This window comes from Adiantum capillus-veneris, chromosome 3, assembly GCF_014529385.1.
Source record: "Adiantum capillus-veneris isolate H3 chromosome 3, ASM1452938v2, whole genome shotgun sequence".
Lineage (NCBI taxonomy): Eukaryota > Viridiplantae > Streptophyta > Polypodiopsida > Polypodiales > Pteridaceae > Adiantum > Adiantum capillus-veneris.
The window spans coordinates 128,586,572-128,609,563 of record NC_140933.1 but is presented as its reverse complement, the minus strand read 5'-3'; the positions used below and the strand labels follow the sequence as shown (position 1 = coordinate 128,609,563).

Sequence of the window (22,992 nt, the reverse complement as noted above, 5' to 3'; positions counted from 1 at the left end):
TCTTTTGAAGGAGCCAAGGCCAACTTCTTTTCACTTGGAATTGGCGGCTCGATTTGGAACTGCGCCCGACAGACTGACGCCACTGGCGGAGGTAGTTCGACTGGCACCCGGATGGGATGTTGCCATTACACCGAGCATTGGCAAACTTCGTTTGCAATGACAGGGGTGTTCAGGGCACGTGAGTGACGTTCTACTCGGGATCCCTTGGTACCACAAGAACTACGCCGTGGTTGACTACCGGGCCGAGAAAGCGACTTTGATAAATGAAGGGCTTAGAGATTGTACTTGATGAACTTCAGTTTTCTTTTTCTTACTCATTCTTTTGGGAGAACTGAACCATGGATAAAAGTTGAATATGTTTTGACCTGAAGAAAAGAACGCCAAGATTTTTTTCTCCACGCTCATGCCGATTGCTTTTGAGAGGGCCTGAAGATCATACCATTGATCTGATATCTGGAAGCACACCACCGAATCGGCCACCTTATTGTGTGAGCCGAGTACAGAATGAAAAGATTATGAACTCAGTGAAAGACCTCTTGGAAAAGGGTCTTGTCCAGCTTAGTACTTCACCGTATTGCTCTCCAGTGTTGTTGATTTTGAAGAAAGACAGATCTTGGAGAATGTGCATCGATTATAGCACTCTCAACGAAATCACCATCAAGAACAGATTTCCGATTCCTAGGATCGATGATATACTCGACAGGTTACAGGGATCCTCGTGCTTTAGCAGGATTGACTTGAAGAGTGGATATCATCAGATCAGGATAGCGCCAGGAGATGTCTACAAGACAGCTTTTCGGACGACTTTTGGGTTATTTGAGTTTTTGGTGATGCCTTTTGGCTTAACCAATGCTCCTGCGACATTTAACCGGATGATGGACAGGATTTTTCGAGAGTACAGGCTATTTGTTGGCACTTTCTTTGACGACATCATTGTTTTCTCGAAGAATGAGGCAGAACACAGAGATCATCTGCTTCAAGTCTTTTAGGCATTACGAGATCACACGCTAGTGATTAATGCAAAGAAAAGTGAATTTTTTCCTACCATGGATACACTTTTTGGGACACATTGTGTCAGCAACACAACAGGAGTGCAAATGGACCCGGCCAAGATAGAGACTATCCGTGATTGGCCCGATTTGAGGAATGTCCATGAAGTTAGAAGCTTCTTGGGACTATGTTCATACTACAGGCGGTTCATACGAAAGTTTGCAGAGGTTGCTTCCCCTTTGCATATCTTGACACAGAAAGGAGTACCTTTTTCGTGGGGACCCACAGAGGTGACTGCCTTTCAGACATTGAAAGAGAAATTGACTACGGGACCTATTTTGACTTTGCCGGACTTGCAGAAGTCATTCGAAGTATATTGTGATGCTTGTGGTCGTAGTCTGGGTGCGGTCTTGATGCAAGAAGGCCATGTCATAGCTTACGAGAGCCGTTTGTTCTCTAGGCCGGAGATGACAGCACAGATTTATGAGAAAGAGCTTTTGGCGGTTATCCATGCTCTTACTCAGTGGCGGCATTACCTACTCGGAGCGGATTTTATTGTCTTTACAGACCATCAGAGTTTGCGCTACTTCTTGTCACAGAAGCAGCTTTCGGAAAAGCAGATGCGGTGGGCGAACATCTTGTCACAGTTTCACTTCCAGATTGTCCATGTGCAGGGACAGAAGAATGTGGTGGCAGATGCTTTGTCTCGGAAACCGTTGGTGCTGGCTATTTCCGCGATACATCATAGGAGCTTCGAGGATATGGTCGATCAGTGTGCCACAGATACAGATTTTGCAGATATTTGCACACGGATACGGGATGGGGAGACAGTAGCTGGATACTCCCTTTGGGAAGGCTACTTGATGAAAAAGACTATGTTGTGCGTTACACAGCCGTTGAGGGAAAAGGTTATGACTGATTGCCACTGTCCACCTTTTACGGGTCACCGCAGCATTGCTACCACCATGAAAGGGGTAGAGAGAGATTTCTTTTGGCGGAGACTGAAGAAGGATGTGGAAGAGTTTGTGCGCAGTTGCTTGGTATGCTAGAAGGTCAAGTTTGACAGGCATAAGGCACAGGGATTGTTACAGCCTTTACCCATACCCACCCACCCGCCCCTGGGAAAATATTGAAATGGATTTCATTTTTTTTTATCTCCGGAGAATACAGAATGATCACGATGATTTTCCGATTACATGGCACGCCTGAGACGATTGTCTCCGACAGAGACCCCAGATTTATGAGTTTGTTTTGGAAGGCAATTTGGGAGAACATTGGGACGCGGTTGCAGTTCTCGTCATCGTTCCACTTGCAGACTGACGGGCAATTTGAGATTGCCAATTCAGTGATTTTAGATTTATTGAAGTCTTGTATCTTGCATCAGAAGACTCAATGGGAAAAGAACTTACCTTTGGTGGAATTTGCCTACAATAACACGATACACTCTTCGACGGGGAAGACGCCATGAGAGATTGTTGAAACTGCTGCGAAGGTTCCATCCTTCCTGAGCACGAAAGATTAGAAATTTGAAGCGGATGAATATTCGCGAGATTTGGATACGGCTTTTGCCAAGGTTCACGAGACTTTACAGAAGTCTCAAGAACGACAGAAAAAGGCAGCGGATCGCCATCGTCGCGACTGGAAACTGAAGGAGGATGATTGGGTGCTCTTACTTTTGAGAAGGCACGCCTAAGAAAAAAAAAAGAGGGAAAGGAGAGGCTTTTTCCAAAGCTTAGTATGTGATACTACGGACCTTTCCAGATTACTGACAAGATAAATGATGTCTCCTTCCGATTGAAACTGCCAGATACTCGGAGGATTCATAATGCATTGCATGTGAGTCTCTTGAACCCTGTTAAGGGTGATGTGCCTGATGATGGGGAGCCTGATGAGCAACCCGAAGTGGAAGAAAACGAGGAGATCCTTGTTCCCGAACAGATTTTGGCACATAATGATACGAAGAAAGGTAAAGTCCGAAGGCGGTTCTTGGTTAAGTTCAAGAACTTTCCTGCATTTGATGCGAAGTGGATGGAGGAGGAGGACCTAGCAGATACTCCTCGGATTGTGAAACTTTACCTCGATGTTTTGGTTTAGCATAGTCTACTCCAAACGGAACCCAGAAACTCAGCTTGGCCGAAGATCTGGTGCAGTGGGATGCACAAGAGGGGAGTCGCTCCACTCCTTTGTCAACAGATGCCTCGATTTTGATACTAAAGTCACTGATGTCTCTTTGAGCTTCAGGGATACTGAGAGCTGACAGTATTCTGCTGGATGACTTTATGAAATGGAATTCCTGATTATGATACTGATTTGTTCTTGACTTCTTGTGAGTGCAGGAACTGATAGCCGAAATGACTGCAGCATTTTGGTCTGATTGATCTCGAATAGACATGGTTGCAATAGGGGTTAGTCAATCGGACATCGATGAGGTCCCGATTGGACCTAGATGTGATTGCTAGCTACATTGCCGATAAATCATGGTCTAAGATCCGAATGAATGTCGAATGTCATGTGATGTCCTGTGATGTCTGGTGATGTCCTGTGATGTCGTGTGATGTGACTGTCGATTTTGTACATGTGCTAGATGTGTGTTCCTAGTACGTAGGTACTAACAGTCAGTGTCTGCTAAGACGGTTTATGGCTTTTGTCGGTTTTGCAGGCGTAATCGCGGTCGATTACAATGCTTTCAAGAGGGGGGTATGTCACAAAGTGATGACGTGGCGGACAGCAGAAACCCTAATTTTTGCCTGAAACCCTAAAATTCCTGCAAACCCTAATTTTTGCCAAAAACCCTAAATTCCGGAAATCGCGGAGGCGGATTATTATTATTATTATTATTTTTTTTTTGGAAAATGAGGAGCGACGCGAATTTTGCTGTTGCTTTTTTTTATAAAAAAAGAGAAAAGACTCTCAAGAGAGAGAGAGAACTGATGCTTTTGATTTTAAAAGCTTTTGGGGCTCTGCTTTTGGGCATCCCTTGTAACCTTTAAATTAGGAGTGAGGGCCTCACTTCTCAGAGCATCTGGACGCAGAGTCTGAGAGTGAAACCCTAACCGCTCTCTTGTACTTTGATGATTGATTAATACAAAAAGAAATACCGAAAGGGGCGCCAGTCTTTGGGGCCAATATCTCTAGGCACGGAACTCCGCCGGGCCAGTGCAAATCTATTGTGATCTGTGAATTGTTTTGAAGTGGTTATTTGGTGCTGTCGCGGTTGATTCTTGACTTGGAGTGTCCAAGTTTGTTACACACAGACTTCTTTCAGAGGATTGCCACCCCTACCTCACCAGATACTCAGAGAGGAGTGACACTCCCACAGGCGGAGGTGAACCGAGCTAGACGACGACCACGAGTCACAGGCTACAGGGGCGTGAGCTCCCACCGCCGACAGATCGAGGAGATCCGAGCCCGGGAGCGCCGTGCCACTGAGGAGCGAGTAGCTCAGATGAGGGCCGACCCGACAGCTTTCATCCGGGTAGCCTTGGCACCAGTCCCGCCCATGTACCACATCTTACATCCCCCCATTTGTACAGGATGGAGCTAGAGAGCTTGATGCATTCTCATGATTGTACTACCTTGAGCATATAGACATGCATATACCCCTAGAGATAGAACCCCATCCCTCCTCAGATACTCCATTACCTACATTCAGTTCAGTTTTGTATCAGTTTTGTTTCATTTGTCTTTCCGATAGACGGATGACATACACGCCATGTACATTTGATTTGTCTCATAGGCCGATTTCGGCCTGACATAGACGTTAAAAATCTTTCTTTCTTTCTTTCTTTCTTTTTCTCTCTCTCTCTCTCTCTCTCTCTCTCTCTCTCTCTCTCTCTCTCTCTCTCTCTCTCTCTCTCTCTCTCAATGAGAGCAATAAAAAGCAATTATGCTTTTCTGGCCAAAAGCTGAGATTTGCGTCGCTCAAAAATATCCCTTTTTTTTTTGGTTGACCTCCGTGATTTTCAGAAATTAGGGTTTGTGGCAGAAATTAGGGTTTGCAGGTTTTTTAAGGGTTTTTGCTGTCCGCCACGTCATCACTTTGTGACAAAAGAACCTCAAGAACCTCAAGAACCCAAGTTCCTCGCGGACTAAGTACCCAAGATCTCAGTGTATTGTCATCACCCGAAGCGGATTGGATACTTTGCATGAATGCGATGAGCATGGAGGTCGTGAAGAGGAATTTTCCCCACCAATAGGTTTTTCTGACCCTCCTACTTCTCCATCTACGCCACCGTTTGCACCAAATCCTATGGAGGCTTTGGTCAAGTCGATGATGGACATGATGCTACAACAAGAGGTGCAACGCGCCACCTTTGATTGCGAGCGTGCTTGGTGACCGAAGAAAGAAGGGTAACCTTTGAGCGTGAGCGCGCTTGGCGACCGAAGAAAGAAAGGCAACTATTGAGCTTGAGCGTGAGCAAGCACGTGAAGCCCAACGCATAGCGGCGGAAGACAGACGAGCGGCCTTGGAATTAGAACGTGAGGCGCAGAGAGATCAACGCATGCAAGAGTTGGTCCTACAGATACTCAACTCGAAGTCCGAGCCAATCAAAGAATCATTAGGTAGCACAAGTCGAGAAGCGGATTTCAACAATCCCGTCGCTGAGAAGTTGACGTTCAGTAAGTATTATGGTAAGATGGATGCTAATGGTATTCATTCTTGGTTACATCAATTTAATGCTTACTTTGCGACAACTAAGAAAACATGAAATAGCAAAGTTTTGACGTCAGCCATGTATCTTGTTGGGGATGCCACTAATTGTATCACACATGGCAAGAGGTATGGTTTACCTCGCACCTAGAGGAAGTCGAAGAAGGTGTGCCCCTTTCCGTCAATTGGGCTGACTGCCAAGACAAGCTCAAGGCGAGGTTTATGCCACCTCAATACTTAGCATGGTTGAAAGAAGATTGGCGCAATCTCAAGCAAAATGGTATACCAGTCATGTCTTTCTTTCACCGTGTTTTGCAGCTCGGCACCCAATTACGCGAATCGGATGATGAGCGCAAAGAGGCATTCCTTTTCTGGTTGGACGAGTATATCAAGTTTGATGTAGAAGTCTTCGACCCCGTGGATCTCAACAAGGCGGTAGCAATTGCTCTTTCCCAAGCGATGAAGCACAACAAAGGAAAGCCTAAGGAGAGTACCTCTCAGACTCTTGAGAGCCCAAAGAACGGAAGAATGGTAAGAACAGTAACTCTTCTAGCCAATCTTCCTTTAATTCTTCAAAAAAGAACTCTTAAAATGAATCTAAGGGTAAAGCTAACACACTTGCTAAACCTAAGCTCACCCCAGATGAAAAAATTGCACATGGAATTTAAGGAGGATACACAACGGCAACAAAACAAGTCATTTATTCTTAGGAAGGTAGATGTTATCAATGTCACACTAAGGGTCACCTAAGACGAGATTGTCCTAAGAATGAACCTACAAAAGAACCTAGAGTTCACATCTTCTATTAATGCAATCAGAGAGCACACTAATGTGTCCCAAGTTTCTCATGATCATGCCGATGCATTTCTCATGCATTGTTATGGTTATGTGAATGGTCAATGCATTTTGGTCTTCTTTGATTCTGGTAGTATGCATGATGTGATTAGCGACTCTCCCGTGCAGAGCGCACGTCTAGAAGCTCGACCCACTGATCCTATTGCGGCTTCTGGTTTGCTCCTGGCATGCACTCTTCGTTTACGCATGAATGTCTTGATGTGACCGTGTCCATTCAAAATGTCCGTTTTCGTCGAAAGTTTGCGATTTCTCCGCTCTCAGGATACGATTTGATTTTTGGTATTAAGTGGTTTAAAGGTCATAATCCACAAGTTTGTTGGAAAGAAAACACTCTTAATCTCGCAGTTGAAGGAGCACCTCTCGTGGTTCTTCAATGTGATACTAAGATTCCATCTATGTCACTAATCTCTCACTCATGTTTTGGATGAGGATAAAACACGCAGTCTCATTCTAGAGAAGCATGATTTTTTGCATGACAAAGAACATGAAAGGACACACGAAACGATACACGAAAAAGAACAGGAGAAGGAGACTCTCTCAGTCTTTTCTTCTCCAAAGCACGACACACATGTTTTGCATGATAAAGATATGATTGTTTACAAGGATGATGGTTTAGATGATGATTTTTCTAGTGAAGCTTAGCCTCGTTGCCGATACGATCAATCACGCAGAACCAATCTTGGCTCTCGAGTCGAGGCCTAAAGAACCGCAGGAAGTATTGTGTGTTCGTATGATTAGTCAGCACGCATTGTTTGAGTGTTTCATTCGTGACGGTTCTTGTATTTTCGTCACCGTCTTTATGCGTTCCCTTTCCACAGGCATGTTGTATTGTACGATTTTGCTTTATTTTAAGAAGCTCAAGAGAGCTTGTGAGAGAAAGAGCATTTGCTTTATTTTCAAGCTTTTGATTTTAAGCTTTTGAGCTCTGCTTTTTGGCATCCCTTGTAAATAAATAAGTGGCTTGGGCTCCCACTCTGCAGAGCATCTAGACGCAGAGTCTGAGAGTGAGACTGTAAGAAACTGTTGATGTGTGGACCTTCTGAAGAACGGAGCTACTGGCCGAGGGGTATAAACTCTAAGAAGAACAAGTAACAGAAGAAGTGTCACAAAGTACTGACGTGGTTGTCCGAGAGCAGAAACCTTAACTCTAATTTATGCCAGAAACCCTAACTGTTGAAATCCTAATTCTGGAAACCCTAACCCTAAAACTTGCAAACCCTAATTTTGCTGCCAAAAACCCTAAAATTGCAGAAACTCTAACCCTAACCCTAAGGGCAGATCTCTGCGCTATGCGTTGGCTGATGATGTGGCAAGCTGTACGGATTTTTGTGATTTACGCTGACAGTTTTTTGGCTTTGCTTTTGGACCAGAAGCTTTTGAGTTTTGAAGGCTTTTCATTGTAATTGCTTTTTAGGCCAAGGGCCTTTAGATATGAGGTTAGGGCTCATCCTCTGGCATGTTTCTTGGAGAAGGTGCAGAGTCTGGAGTACCGGCTTGTACTGTGTTGATGCAATATAAAGAAATACCGAAAGGGGCGCCAAGGTTTGGGGCCAATACTCTCTGGGATGGAATTCCGCCACTCCGTGTCGCGTGTCGTCTCTCTCTATTTCAGTTCAGTTGTTATTTGAAGTGCTTAAAGTTGTTCAGTCTGTCCTTTTCTATTGGCACGTGGTGCTCGCCTCGTGACAGTGGTATCAGAGCATCAGACGTGTGCTTTTCTGAAAGCATACCGGTCCTACAAAAGAGCAGATAGAGCTTTATTTTATTTGAGGTATCCTCGCCCTACAACCCGGACTTATTAGGCACTCCCACCCTTACTTCATCGCCCATCGGGCGCGCTCCCGTCTTCCCCGCAGTGTCTTATAGGGCATAAGCCAATTAAGATCACTTGCAAGCGAAGGATCCAGGTTTGTTTCAAGTCACTGTTTTTTTTCTTAGAAGCAGTGCCATGTAGATGTTGATTTTTACAGCTACCAAGCAGCATACTTGCAAGCGAAGGATCCAGGTTTGTTTCAAGTCATTGTTTTTTTTCTTAGAAGCAGTGCCATGTAGATTTTGATTTTTACAGCTACCAAGCAGCATACTCCAAGTACTTGGCAAACTTTCAAGAAAATTTTTGCTCGAAGTTGTATGGTTTCTGACATCTTCCTTCGGAGTGCAACTTCTGGCAGAGTGGGGCATCCTGAAATGCTTGCCATGGAATCCCTAGCAGATTATAACTTGAAATTTCTCGATATCTCGCAGTAGATGTCTCTTCACGAGCAAGAGATCTAGTGTGATTGCTATCTTGGGACTACCATCGCCGCCAAAGAAACATTATTTGTCCAAGAGCTGATGGGCCATGCTGTGCTCGGCGACGACCTTATGGAAGAAACCTAACCCTAATTTTTGGTGCAGGTTTCAGGATGGAAAGTCAGTCGACTTTTCGAGCTCGACTAATGTCGAGATTGCTTTTTAAGTTTGAGTTCTGTTTGATCTTGTTTGGTGATCCTGTTTGGAATTTGTTTGAAATGGATGGTATCTGTTTTGAACCTGTTTTGGTGCCGATTTGAATTTTTTGACTCTGGTTTGATACTGGTTCAATGATTGGTGATTTTACTCCCGGGTGGAGAAGTTAGAAATACCATTTTGGTATTGTTTGAACCTCGAAACGACGCAGACAGATGCCTGGGGAGCGTTTCGTTGTATGTTTGAAAACCTCCGAATGACGCAAGCCGATGCTTGGGAAGCGTTTCATTGTATGTTTGAGAACCACCGAATGACACAGGCCGATGCCTGGGGAGCGTTTGGTTGTATGCTTGTAAAATAATTGTTGTTGTGACTCTTGGCCCGGGCCCAGATGGTTATGCGGGAGGAGTATTAAGAAGTCTGAGCAGTGGTTACTCTCAGCACCTTCAAACGACGTAGGCTGCGGTCTGGGGGGCGTTTGGTTGTAAAAGGCCTCTATATCTCCCGGTCCGGACTTTTTTAGGTTATGCGGGAGGAGTGATGAGGGAGTCGTTGAATATCTCGCGGCCCGGACCTTGTTAGGTTATGTGGGTGGAGTGTTCATCGGCGGCTTTATGTTTCTCTGTCTTGTAACATGCATTTGTGTTGCATTGTGATGTGCCAATTACTGAATATTCCTAATTGGGTGAGATTGCCTTGGTATGTAATTTTAGTGCATCAAGACATCCGTGGAAGATCAATACAGTCTGGGTGTGATGGCTAATTTTACTACGTCGGAATATCAAGAGTTCTGATCTGGACGAAAGGAGAAGCTAACTCCTTGATCAAAAGAGCAGAAAGGAGAAGCTAACTCCTTGATCAAAAGAGCAGAAAGGAGAAGCTAACTCCTTGATCAAAAGAGCAAACTGATTGTCCCTCGGAATGTCCCTCGGAAATTTTTGAGCTTACTTGAGTTGTTTTGCAGATATGCTGTAATTGAGGACGATTACTCTCTTTCAAGAAGGGAAGATGTAACTAACTGCTGACGTGTCGACCTACTGAAGAACGGAGCTACCGGCCGAGGGGTCTAAACCCTAAGAAGAACAAGTAAGAGAAGAAGTGTCAAGTGATGACGTGGTTGCCCCAGAGCAGAAACCCTAACCCTAATTTTTGCCAAAAACCCTAATCGCTGAAACCCTATGTCTGGAAACCCTAACCTTATAACGTGCAAACCCTAATTTTAAAAACTCTAACCCTAAAACTTGCAAACCCTAATTTTGTTGCTAGAAACCCTAAAACTGCGGAAACCCTAACCCTAACCCTAAGGGCAGATTCCCACGTTTTGCGTTGGCTGATGACGTGGCAAGTTGTACGGATTTCCGTGATTTACGCTGACAGTTTTTTGGCTTTGCTTTTGGACCCGAAGCTTTTGAGTTTTGAAGGATTTTCATTGTAATTGCTTTTTAGGCCAAGGGCCTTTAAATATGAGGTTAGGGCTCATGCTTCCTGGAGAAGGTGCAGAGTTTGGAGTACTGGCTTGTACTGTGTTGATGCAATGTAAAGAAATACTGAAAGGAGCGCCAAGGTTTGGGGCCAATACTGTCTAGGGTGGAATTCCGCCACTCCGTGTCGCGTGTCGTTTCTCTCTATTTCAATTCAGTTGTTATTTGAAGTGCTTAAAGTTGTTCAGTCTGTTCTTTTCTATTGGCACGGGATGCTCGTCTTGTGACAGAGACCCAACCACTCTTGTACTTTGAAGTCAAATTAATACAAAAAGAAATACTGAAAGGGGCGCTAGTCTTTGGGGCCAATATCTCTAGGCACGGAACTCCGTTGGGCCAGTGTAAATCTATTGTGAACTGTGAACTCTTTTGAAGTGGTTATTTGGTGCTCTCGTGGTCGATTCTTGACTTGGAGTGTCCAAGTTTGTGTCACGTGACACATCCAACCCTATGTGTCCGTGGACAAGCTATAGCATGATCAGGGTTCAGTCAGTCCAGTCAGTCTAGAATTAGAAGTGATCTGGCACTTTTGTGAGTCTATTCGTAGTCCGTGCATGCCCAGTCACTTAGCACAACATGATCATCAGTAATCCCATCAGAATCCATTAGAATCAGTGAGGGGAATTTTCCAGTGCATTTAGCCTATTTTCCCTATTTTTGACATTTTTCACTTATTAATTTAAGTGACTTTTGCAACAAAAGTAGGTAGGGCAATTTTGCTAAGAAAATATATAAGCAAACCCAAGGTAGCACTAAATGGCAGAAGAGGCAGCAGGTGCCAGGAGCTCCCCGCTTAACAGGCACCTTCTCAGCAAGAACCATCAAGATCACCATAGCCCTTGGCGTTTTCCACCCTCAGCACTACCACCTCCCCCCAAGCTGGCGTTTTTCAGCTTTGTAGTCATCGCCCACATGCCCAGATCCCTAGCGTTTTTACTAGCGCTTTCAAGAGCTGCCAGTGTTTTCATTTTCAGCCTGAAGTGAAGAAATTGCAGCAGCATTTTCAGCCTTAGGAACAGCAGCAGATTCAGCCCTAGCCACCTGCAGAAGATCCCCATTTTCAGCCTTCAAAAACGCAGCCAAAACAGCGTTTTTCAGCAGTCCGAAATCAGTCCCAGATTTTCAGCCATAGCGTTTTTATGGACAGCAGATAGAAGACCGCAGATTTCAGCCCCTAAGTCGTCATCGTCATCGGCATAGTTCCAAGTTGCATCAGTCCATTGCATCGTCATTGTACCACTTTGTGCAATCATAAGTAACCACTCGCGTCGACGAGAGTGGGGCCTTTGGAGGAGGGTTTTACAATGTCTCTGGTGTCGTATCTCTCTTTTCTCTCTATCTCTCAGTCTCATACACTTGCACGATAGTGTCCATTCACTTTGTTTGTGATCATAGCATTCTCTCATTAAGAACGGAAGGCTCTACCTTCCATAAGAACAAAAGGAACCTTGAGCACAGTTCGGAGCACTCATCTTAAGCAAAGCGCAAACATTCATTCCGCTGCACCTAACATTGGTATTAGAGCTTTGGCAGTGTTTTGTATCACTCAAGGAAAGAACCACAAGAATCACAAGAATTTTTTTTGCTTGTTGCGGTTGCACGAACCCAAGTCCGCTTGGGCGTGTCGATTCCTCATCGTGTTTTTGAAGAGTGACGGGAATCCCAAGAAAGAAGGGCTTGTTTAGCCTCCCCTTGTGTCTCTTGTCACTCATTGACAGCGGACCGTGTACTTATCGGCCGGCCAATCGACGTGAGGTAGGAAAAAGCAACCTTGGTGTGAGCGCAAGGCCGCCAAGGGGTGCGTCCGCGGAAAAGAGTAGAACTCGGGTGAAGAGAAGATCCTTCTCAAACACGGTTTGCAAGAGAAAGAAAACCCCAAGAACCTCAAGACCCTCAAGAACCCAAGAATCTCAAGAACCCAAGTCCTCGTGAACTTAAGAACCCAAGAATCTCAAGAACCCAAGAATCTCAAGAACCCAAGTCCTCGTGAACTTAAGAACCCAAGAACCCCAAGAACCCCAAGAACCCAAGTTTCTCGTGAACTTAAGAACCCACAAGAACCCACAATTGCAGAATGGTCATCACTCGAAGCGGAATGGATACTTCGCTTGGAGGTGATGAGCATGAGAGATGGGAAGAAGAATTTTCCCCACCAGGAGGTTTTTCCGACCCTCCCTCTTCCCCATCTACGACAAAGATTGCACTAACTCCTATGGAGGAGTTGAAGCAGTTGTTTAAGGAAAGACAATTAGAACGCGAAGAAAGAAAAGCAGAAAGAAAGGCCTACGAAGAACAAAGGGCAGCCATAGATCGTGAATACAAAGCAGGAATGGCAGCCATATTGCGTCAGTACGACTTGGAAGAAAAAGAAAGTCACAAAGAAAGACAAGCAGAGACCAAAGCAATACAAGAACAGAGCGATCGACATAACAAAGAGTTCTGGCGACTCTATTCTCAAGTGCAGGCACAGATGCAAGAGATTTGGGGAATGGAGACTCTCTCAGTCTCTTCTTCTCCAAAGCGTGATACACAGGATTTGCATGATTGTGAACATCATAATGATTTGAATGACAATGATTTGCATAATGATTTGGATGACAATGACAAGCATGATGTTTTGCATGATCAAGATGTGATTTCTCACAAGCATGATGATTTGCATGAAGATGATGTGATTGTTCACAAGGATGATGTGCTAGTGGATGCTTTTTCTAGCGAAGCTAACCTCGTTGCAGATTCGATCAATCACGAAGGATCGATCTTGGCTCTCGAGCCTAGGTCCAAAGAACCCTCACCGGAAGTATTATGTATTCGCATGATTGATACGCACGCATTGTTCGAGTGTTTCATTCGTGATCGTTTCTTGTATTTTAGTCAGCGTCTTTATGTGATCCCTTTTACTAGGCATGACATTTGCACATTGAGCACGTTTCACTCATGGATGAGCACGAATGTATGCGGATTTTTCATGAAAAGCTGAAAAGTATGTATGTAAGGAAGTCACATTCCATGTCTCTTCTTTGACATGAGACAGTTTCCAAAAGAGCACATGAAAATATGAGCACCAAGCGTGGGCATTTTCATTGTGTTTTGCCACAGTTGACTGATTTAGATCAGCATGACAAGATTCGATCTCATTGTTTGTGTGTATGCGGTGAACGGTTTAGCACTCCGCCTCTTTGTTCATCTACATTGCATGCACAGTCTTTGAGGAAGACAAGATTTTGTTCACTCACTTTACATGGAATATGTATGTTCATGGTTTTGTGTTGGAAATGGTTTCAGGAATTTTCAGCCATGGAGATTCTTGAAGAAGAAAGAAGCATGCCTCTCGACGAAGTTGAAGCATTGAAGGAGCCAGAGAAGACTTTGTGTCGCTTTCGGCACGGCCCAAAGAAGCAAACGTTGCAGACCTTTATGAAGTTCAAGCACCGCACGACCCACACATCAGTGTGGGCCGGCGAAGAGTTCCTTCTAGGATTCCGGATGCTATTGGCGATCTCCCTCGACGCCATACAATTCGGTACCAGTACCTCACTTTGAAAAGGAGGGGATGTCACGTGACACATCCAACCCTATGTGTCCGTGGACAAGCTACAACACGATCAGGGTCCAGTCAGTCAAGTCAGTCTAGAATTAGAAGTGATCTGGGACTTTTGTGAGTCTATTCGTAGACCGTGCATGCCCAGTCACTTAGTATAGATGCATATCCTCTGGTTGCACACAGCATGATCATCAGTAATCCCATCAGAATCCATTAGAATTAGTTAGGGGATTTTTTCCAATGCATTTAGCCTATTTTTCCTATTTTTGACATTTTTCACTTATTAATTTAAGTGACTTCCCGACAAAAGTAGGTAGGGCAATTTTGCTAAGAAAATATATAAGCAAACCCAAGTTAGCACTAAATGGTAGAAGAGGCAGTAGGAGCTCCCCGCTCAACAAGCACCTTCTCAGCAAGAACCATCAAGATCACCATAGCCCTTGGCGTTTTCCACCCTCAGCACTAGCGTTTTGGTCTTCATCACCACCTCCCCCCAAGCTGGTGTTTTTCAGCTTTGCAGTCATCACCCACATGCCCAGATCCCTAGCGTTTTTACTAACGCTTTCAAGAGCTGCCAGCGTTTTCATTTTCAGCTTGAAGTGAAGAAATTGCAGCAGCGTTTTCAGTCTTAGGAACAACAGCAGGTTTAGCCCTAGCCACCTGCAAAAGATCCCCATTTTCAGCCTTCAAAAACGCAGCCAAAACAGCGTTTTTCAGCAGTCCGAAATCAGTTCCAGATTTTCAGCCATAGCGTTTTTATGGACAGCAGATAGAAGACCGCAGATTCCGGCCCCTAAGTCGTCGTTGTTATCCCTGTCTTCGTCATTGGCATAGTTCCAAGTTGCATGAGTCCACTGCATCGACATTGTATTACTTTGTGCAATCATAAGTAGACCACTCTCGCCGACGAGAGTGGGGCCTTCGGAGGAGGGTTTTACAACGTCTCTGGTGTCGTATCTCTCTTTTCTCTCTATCTCATACACTTGCATGCACAGTGTCTATTCACTTTGTTTGTGATCATAGCATTCTCTCATTAAGAATGGAATGCTCTACCTTCCGTAAGAACAAAAGGAACCTTGAGTACAGTTCGGAGCACTCATCTTGAGCAAAGCGCAAACATTCATTCCACTGCACCTAACAGTCTGTTACATGAGGTCCAGAATGGATCTAGCTGCGATCATTAAATACGTTGCCGATTAATCATGGTCTGAGATTTGGAATGAATTTATATGTGATTTGTCATGTGATGCCAAGTGATGTCCAGTGATGTGACTGTCGATTTGTACAAGTACTAGATGTGTTGTGTCTAGTGTGTCGGTACTAACAGTCAGTGTCTACTAAGACAGTTTATGGCCTCTATCTATTTTGCAGGCGTAATTGAGGGCGATTATAATTCTTTCAAGAGGGGGGTGTGTCACAAACTGGTAACGTGACTGGCCCCCCGATATTGCGTCGACGAGCTAACGTGGCACTGTACGGACAATTGGAAATTACGTTGACATGTTGACGTGGCAGTGTACGGATGTCTGTGAATTCTGCTGACAACTGTATGGATTTTTCCTAAATTGCGTTGGTTGTTTTTAGAAGCTTTTGGAAGTTCAATTCCTTTTGGGAACTTTGCTTTTGAGTTTGAAGCTTTTGGGGGACTCTGCTTTTAGTAACCCCATGTAATCTTTATAAGTGGCCTTTGGGGCTCATTACTCGGAGCATCTAGATGCAGAGTGTGAAAGTGAGCACCCGCGGGTCCTCTTTGTACTTTGAACATAGATTAATATAAAAAGAAATACCGAAAGGGGCGCCACCATGGCATGATCCATAAACTCTTGAATGTCGAAACAAGCCTCGACAAGCAGTGTTCCTGTGGCGGTGATGGTAGTCCCAAGACTTAGCAATTGTAACAAACTTGGATACCCCAAGTCAAGATTCTACCGCAACACAACAAAGATTCACGTCAAAACAGTTCACAAAGACGACCCGGCCCGGCTATGAGCTTATGGAAGGAACCTAACCCTAATTTTTGGTACAGATTCAGGATGGAAAGTTAGTCGACTTTTCAAGCTCGACTAATGTCGAAATTGCTTTTTTAATTTGAATCTGCTTGAGAACTTGTTTGGTGATCGTGTTTGGAATCTGTTTGAAATGGATGGTAACCCGTCTTGGTGTCGATTTGAATTGTTCGACTCTCGTTTTAATGCCGGTTTCATTGATTGGTAATTTGCTCCTGGGTGGAGTAGTGAGAAATGATGTTTGAGAATGCTTGCACATACTCATGGCCCGGACCCTTGTGGCTATTGGGGAGGGGGGGGGGGGGGGGGGATTTGAATGCTTGAAAAATGATGTTGTTGTTACTCCCGGCCCGGACCTGGATGGTTATGCGAGAGGAGTATTAAGTTATGCGGGAGTAGTATTAAGAAGTCTTGAGCAATGGTTACTCTTAGCACCTCCAAACGACGCAGGCTGCGGTCTGGGGGGTGTTTGGTTGTAATATCTCCCGGCCCGGACCTTTTTAGGTTATGCGGGAGGAGTGATGAAGGAATCTTTGAATATCTCCCGGCCCGGACCTTGTTAGGTCATGCGAGAGGAGTGTTCATCGGCGGCTTTATGTTTCTATGTCTTGTAGCATGCATATGTGAGCATTTGTGTTGCATTGTGATGTGCCACCCACTGAATATTCCTTATCGGATGAGATACTTTTGGAAAGTCAACGACCCAGTATATCAAGAGTTCCGATCTGGAATGAGACTCCTTATTGGATGAGATTCTTTGGGAAGCCAACGACCCAGGAAATTAAGAGCTCCGATTTGGAATGAGAAAACTGATTGTCCCTCGGAATGACCCTCCAAATTTTTTTTGAGCTAACTTGAGTTGTTTTGCAGATATGCTGTAATCGCGGACAATTACTTTCTTTCAAGAAGGGAGGATGTCACAAACTGCTAACGTGTCAAGTCGTTGAAGAACGGAGCCAACCTTCAGATCCTGGCCGAGGGCTAAGAAGTAGAAGCAGTAGAAGAAGAAGAGGAAGAAGTTCCCACCAACTTATGGGACCCCGTCCGATGGGGCCCAAGTGACATAAAAGGCATTAAAATAAAGCTCGACCAGCGTACGCACGCGCGCGCATACACATGCTAATTTGCGAGTTGATAATGTGACGACAGTTGTACGGATTTCTGGATTTTATGTTGGCCTGTTGACGTGGTAGATTGTACGGATTTCCGCATTTTACACTGGCCTGTTGACGTGGCAGAATATACGGATTTTTGTGTTTCACGTTGGCTGCTGACGTGGCAGAGCTGTACGGATTCCTGCTTTTGCGCTGGCTGCTTTTGAAGACCAGTTGCTTTTGAGTTTGAAAGATTATTATGTAATTGCTTTTTATGGCCAAGGGCCTTTAAATATGAGCCAAGGGCTCATTCTCTGGCATGCTTAAGTACGAAGGTGCGGAGGGTGGAGTACCGGCATTGTACTGAGTTCAAGTAATATAAAGGAATACTGAAAGGGGTGCCAAGGTTTGGGGCCAATGCTCTCTGGGGTGGAACTTCGCCACTCCTTGCGTCATCTATCTCTTTCCGTTTAGTTGTTATTTGAAGTGTTAAAAGTCTGTTCAGTCTGTTCTTTTCCGTTGGCACGTGGTGCTCGTCTTGTGACACACATGTTTAGTGACTCTTAATTCTTTGATGTTTGATTGCTCGCTTGTGGAAGTTGGAAAGGGATTGTTTGTCACTCAAGCGTATGCTGGTTGAAATTTCCAGGTTCTGTGCAGTGAAGACATCACGTACCCCTCCTCCGCCTGACCCCGATGAACCGGCGAAGGTGGCAGATGCTATTGCAGCATGGGGTCTAGACTACATTGTTATTACAAGTGTAGATAGAGACGATCTTCCCGATCAAGGCAGCAATCATTTTGCTGAAACAGTTGAAAAGCTCAAGGCACAAAAACCAAACATGCTAGTTGAGGCTCTTGGTGGGTAGGTTGTTTCCATGTGAGATTTCTTCTTTTATTTGACAAAAAATTTCGGTGCTGAGTGGCCTTACTCATATCATTGGCATTTCAGTTCCTGACTTCAGAGGAGACAAGGATTGCATTCAGCGGCTTGCTCGATCAGGTCTTGATGTCTTTGCTCATAATATCGAGACAGTTGAAGAACTACAGGGTATTGTGAGAGATCATCGGGCGAATTTTCAACAGTCGCTTGATGTTTTGAAGATGGCCAAATCCATGGCTGCACCAGGCACTCTGACAAAAACATCTATCATGCTTGGCTGTGGAGAGACACCAGCTCAAGTTATCAGAACCATGGAACGTGTCAAGGATGCAGGCGTTGATGTTATGACATTTGGGCAGTACATGCGACCTACCAAACGGCACATGCTTGTATCTGAGTACGTGACACCCGAAGCTTTTGAGGGATACAGGAAAATTGGGATGGATATGGTAACTCTCAGACTTTGGTATCTCAATCTGACACACTTTGGATCTGCTGAGTTAGTTGTGCTCTTTTGCATGGAAAGGTTTTCAAATAAGCGTTAAAAAAATTAAAATGTTTTTACGCTTGGTGGTGTTTTGTAGGGTTTTCGATATATTGCTTCAGGCCCTCTGGTGCGATCTTCCTATAAAGCTGGGGAGTTTTACATCAAATCCATGATTGAGGAAGATAGAAAAAAACCTGAGTCAGTCAGTTCGAAGGGAGTGGCCACTGTACAAAGCTAATATTTATGTTGTAAAGAAGTCATGGTGCTTATGAAATTGGTAAATTAATTTTTTATTTCAAGAGCAATTAATATTATTTTTTTGGCGTCATAAGACTGACCAAATATTTGGGCCCCGGCCCTGTCACTGCCTGATCAGGTGTTTGTGCATGACAGCCTCTGATTGCCACTATGTTCTGGGTGGTGTTATGGGCACACACAACACTTCGACATCTCGATATGTCAATCGTCGTGTGTGAACACATGCGAGGGCTTTGTTGTTCTGTTTTTTTCCTTAAGACTTGATGTCTGGTCTATCATGTCTCAATTCTTTGAAAATGATATCATAACTTTGCTGTTGGTAGTGCCCTCATCTGCCTCCAGACGCCTTGTTCTAATTGCTTGTGAATTTCTCCCTCTTTCGGATGAGTTTTTTTTTTATAAAAATAAATAAATTCTTTTAGGCTTGACTGAATTATCCTACTCTGGGTGTGTATCCACCTAAATCTTTTATATATATTGGTGATGATAATGGATTATCAAATTCTCCTAGGGTCACAAGAGAATATTTCTCTGCGAGTGTATTGTGCAAGTGTAAGTAATCAAGTAGGAATATCATGTTAAAATCAACATGTAGACACTTGTATCATAGGTTGAATTGTATTTCTCTTTTCAAAGAAGGGCACCTACTTGCTTTCGTTAAGATGCGAATTTGAGTGTTGAGCCTACTTGGACAATCAATCTGGGACAAAAATAAGTAACTATTATAGTGTCAAAAGTAAGTAACTACCCACGGATAATATTGTGTCAAAGTGTCAACCCGAAATTTTATTCATGTTAAAAGGTCTCTTATCTCCTCTTAGACATCCCCTTCTACACAACTAGATATATTGTTACTACTTTTGCAAGGTCTTTGCAGATTATATAACTCATTAATACAATCCATGAACCACTATGCCATACATAGTTGTAAATGGAAGGAGCCATAAATTGACTACATTCTTTGACAAACATATGCAAGCAGTAAAAAAATTAACACACTTTCACAATCAAAGCTGGTTAGTCAACGCTAGTTCCTAGGCTAGACACCACCTAGTCTTATATTAGATGAGAGATTTCATTCTTAAGGGTCTCTATAAACCAAATATATTCATAACTATCAAATTGTGAACAATTGAAACACTTTCAGTGGAAATCTACTTTGCCTAAGACAGGAATTTGAGTGTTCAGCCTACTTGTCTTTCAATCTGGGACAAAATAAGTAAGTGTCCGAGGAAATCACTCACCTTTGGTTTCAAAGTTTCTAATCTAAATTTTTCTCATGTTAAAGGTTTCCATCTCTTTTAGACATCCCCTTCTACACAATGAAATATCTTGCCGCGACGTGCAAGGTCTTCATAGACTAATCTGTCTAACATGGTTTCACATGCAACAAGTCAATAGATTGACGACATTATTTCACCCTCAAAGCTGGCTAGTCAATAGTAGTCTCTCAATGCCTAATCTTATACTAGATGAGAGATGAGGGTCTAAAACTAGCTAGACTTCAGCCTTGAGTGGGCCGACTCAAGAATCAGGTTTTGGTCCTATCCTTGAATGTAGAGAGAGAGAGAGAGAGAGAGAGGAGGAGTTGGAGCAAATAGGACATAAGATATGACGACGGTACCTTATGTGAGTTAGACAATCTTTTAGAATCATTTCAACACAAGAATAGTCTTTAGCCTAAAGTGTGTAGTGGAGCCCCAAACCATTTAAGGATCATTGAGCCACCTATCTGCCTACTCCCCTATGAATAAGTGGAATCTCACTGCTCTAGGGTAAAAGCCTCTACGAGCATAAAAACCTCCATTCCTACAAGACAATAGGTCATTTTGATTCCCTTTTGTGAGCTCAAGCCTTAAAGGGTTGTACTATCCATAACTTGTAGAAATTAGCACTTGCAAATAAGTTTAAATGCATCTTGTGTGTACAACGTATCAAGTGGAGGATCATATGAGCATCTGGATCACCCTTGATAGTCTGTTTAGCTTAGCCCATGAAAATTGATGAGATCATTTTGTCAAAGAGTCATGTATCCACCTCAAAGAAGAAAGATCCGTAGCAATCTATAGCATGAGTATTGGGTATCCACTTAAATAATGTGTCACTTGCTTCTATCAATGTGACCACAAACCATATCAACCGAAACATGTACATCAACCAATTCAAAACAAATCGTGATACATCATTTATATAAGTAGCATCATGATATTGAAAATATCAACACTCTAAACCAATCAATAGCTCATCACTCCAAACTTACAACACAATAGAATATGTAAACCATATTAATCGATCAATGGCACCTTATCTAAGTTTGCAGCACAACAACCAAGCCATATCAATAAGTCAAGCAAAGCAATAGCTCATCATCTAAAGTTTATACACAACAACCGAACCATATCAACAATGAAAAAACAATCAATATCGTACCATATGAAATTACAACATAGTAAGCTGTAAGGACATGGGTCCTACACAAGGTCACCGGCACGGTCGGAAAGTGTGTATGCTAGGGGGAGGCTATAAGATAGTACGGTTTGGGTGGAAACTAGCACACGTGTTACCACTACCTTTTCATTGGTATCCGAGCTATTTTTGGAAAGGGAAAAAGTGGGTTGCTTGTGCTTGTGATGCGCTGCTTCTCTCCCACGATTTGCAGACAACGATACGACTGTTGTGCAGCAAAAAGAATGCAGACACAGTTTCTGTGTGCAACGCACGAAGACAGACAACGACAGCCAGCTGCAATCGTCTCACTGGCGCCGACCAAGGCAAACTCGATCGACAACTCTACGACATCGAGGCTTCGAAGGCTCTATTGGCATCGATGGCTGCATGCGTAGGAAGGCCCTCTTAACCCTTGCATGAAGGAGAGTTGAACCCACCCCATGAGCGTAAGAGGCCAACACTCTACCATCAAGCTATTGAGCTTTGTTGTGTATAGCGAGGAAAGATATCATACTTGTGTTGACAAGAAAGCTAGAAGGAAAGGAAAAGCTTCAAACTTCAAGGAAGTAGTTTCACCCTTCCTTTTCACTTCTGGGAGAAAGACAAGTTTTTCTCCAAAAATTCTTTTTTCCTGGAAGAGGTAGCTTCAAAGTGAACAAAAGCCTTCACAAAAACGATGAGTTTTTGTGAAGAATCCACGAAGGTGTTCTTACGACGAAGGACACGTGAAACGCTACAATTTTCACAAGGCAAGGTTCGCATGCAACGCAAATCGTCGAGCATAAAAAAACACAGACTTCAAGCTTTACAAGGTACAAGTTGATGTTTTTTTCTCTCTTTACATTAGTGTGTGTTTACCATGGCCAGCGAGGATATCCCACCTACGCACACTTTTGATTTTGAGCACGTAGATCAAAATCAAGGCACCACACGTGCTGTCGACGCTAATATGCATGACGATGTTGATCTAAGAGATCATGGTCTTGTAGATATGGCTGCTTTCAAGTCTTTGGAAAATCACCAAAGCGTACTTGAACGCAACCTTTCTGCACTCAATGCAAATGTTACAAATCTTATTGAGCTACTTGTGAAATTAATGAATTCACAGACGGCTCAAGGAGCCACAAGTGGCACAGTTCAAGGAAACCAAGCTCGCACGACTCAAGGAGTCCAAGAGACAAGTGCTTCAGAAGATGCAAAAGGTAGCAATGCGCTGCTTAAGAATATCACCATTCCTGAGTTTCACGGGGAAGAGCGTGATCGTAACAAGGATGTGGTCAATACGTTCTTACACAAATGGAGTGATATTCATAGATTGAGACACACCTTGAATATAAAGACGGTTGTGGAAACAAGTTACTCTTAAAGGCAAGGCCTATAAGTGGTGGATGACATTTCCAATAGATGCTTGTCCTCCGTCTTGGGATGCGTTTCAAGCTTCTTTCTCCAAAGAGTTTTTGGACTCCAATGAAGAAGATAAGAATTGGTTAGCATGGGATGCATGCCGCATGTCTGGCCTCTCTCTCACACAGTACCTTTCGAAGTATCGGAAAATCATATTGAAACTAGAAGATCTAGATGAATTCCAAAAGATACGTGGTTTTAATAGGGGTTTTGACAAAGACTATCATCTTCACGTCAAGACCAAACATCCAAAAACTTTGGAAGAAGCCATCAGTCATGCCCAAAGATATGATGATGACCAAGAGAGGAAGGGAAGTGTTCCCTACTCTAAGAATAATTTTGCTAAGAGCAATGTGGCCAAGAGCCAATGGCGATGTAGATCTCCCACACGTTCCAAGAGGAATAAGAGACAATCTACCTCTCCACGCCCACAAGAGGCTAAG

At 43.7% G+C, this 22,992-nt stretch overlaps 1 protein-coding gene across 2 annotated transcripts in view; it reads left to right on the top strand.

The window, feature by feature from the left end:
* Positions 1–19,024, top strand: part of LOC147461694 (lipoyl synthase, mitochondrial-like) — a 35,467-nt gene extending 16,443 nt beyond the window's left edge. The window contains exons 2-5 of one of the 2 annotated variants that reach the window (XM_086509168.1): positions 17,719–17,930; positions 18,022–18,401; positions 18,537–18,716; positions 18,816–19,024. In XM_086509168.1, the coding sequence (XP_086365294.1) occupies positions 17,719–17,930; positions 18,022–18,401; positions 18,537–18,677 (733 nt within the window). In that variant the 3' untranslated portion in view covers positions 18,678–18,716; positions 18,816–19,024. Of the gene's footprint in view, positions 1–17,718; positions 17,931–18,021; positions 18,402–18,536 lie in introns of both variants that reach the window. The other variant, XM_086509167.1, reaches the window with a different exon arrangement.
* Positions 19,025–22,992: the final 3,968 nt, after the last annotated feature.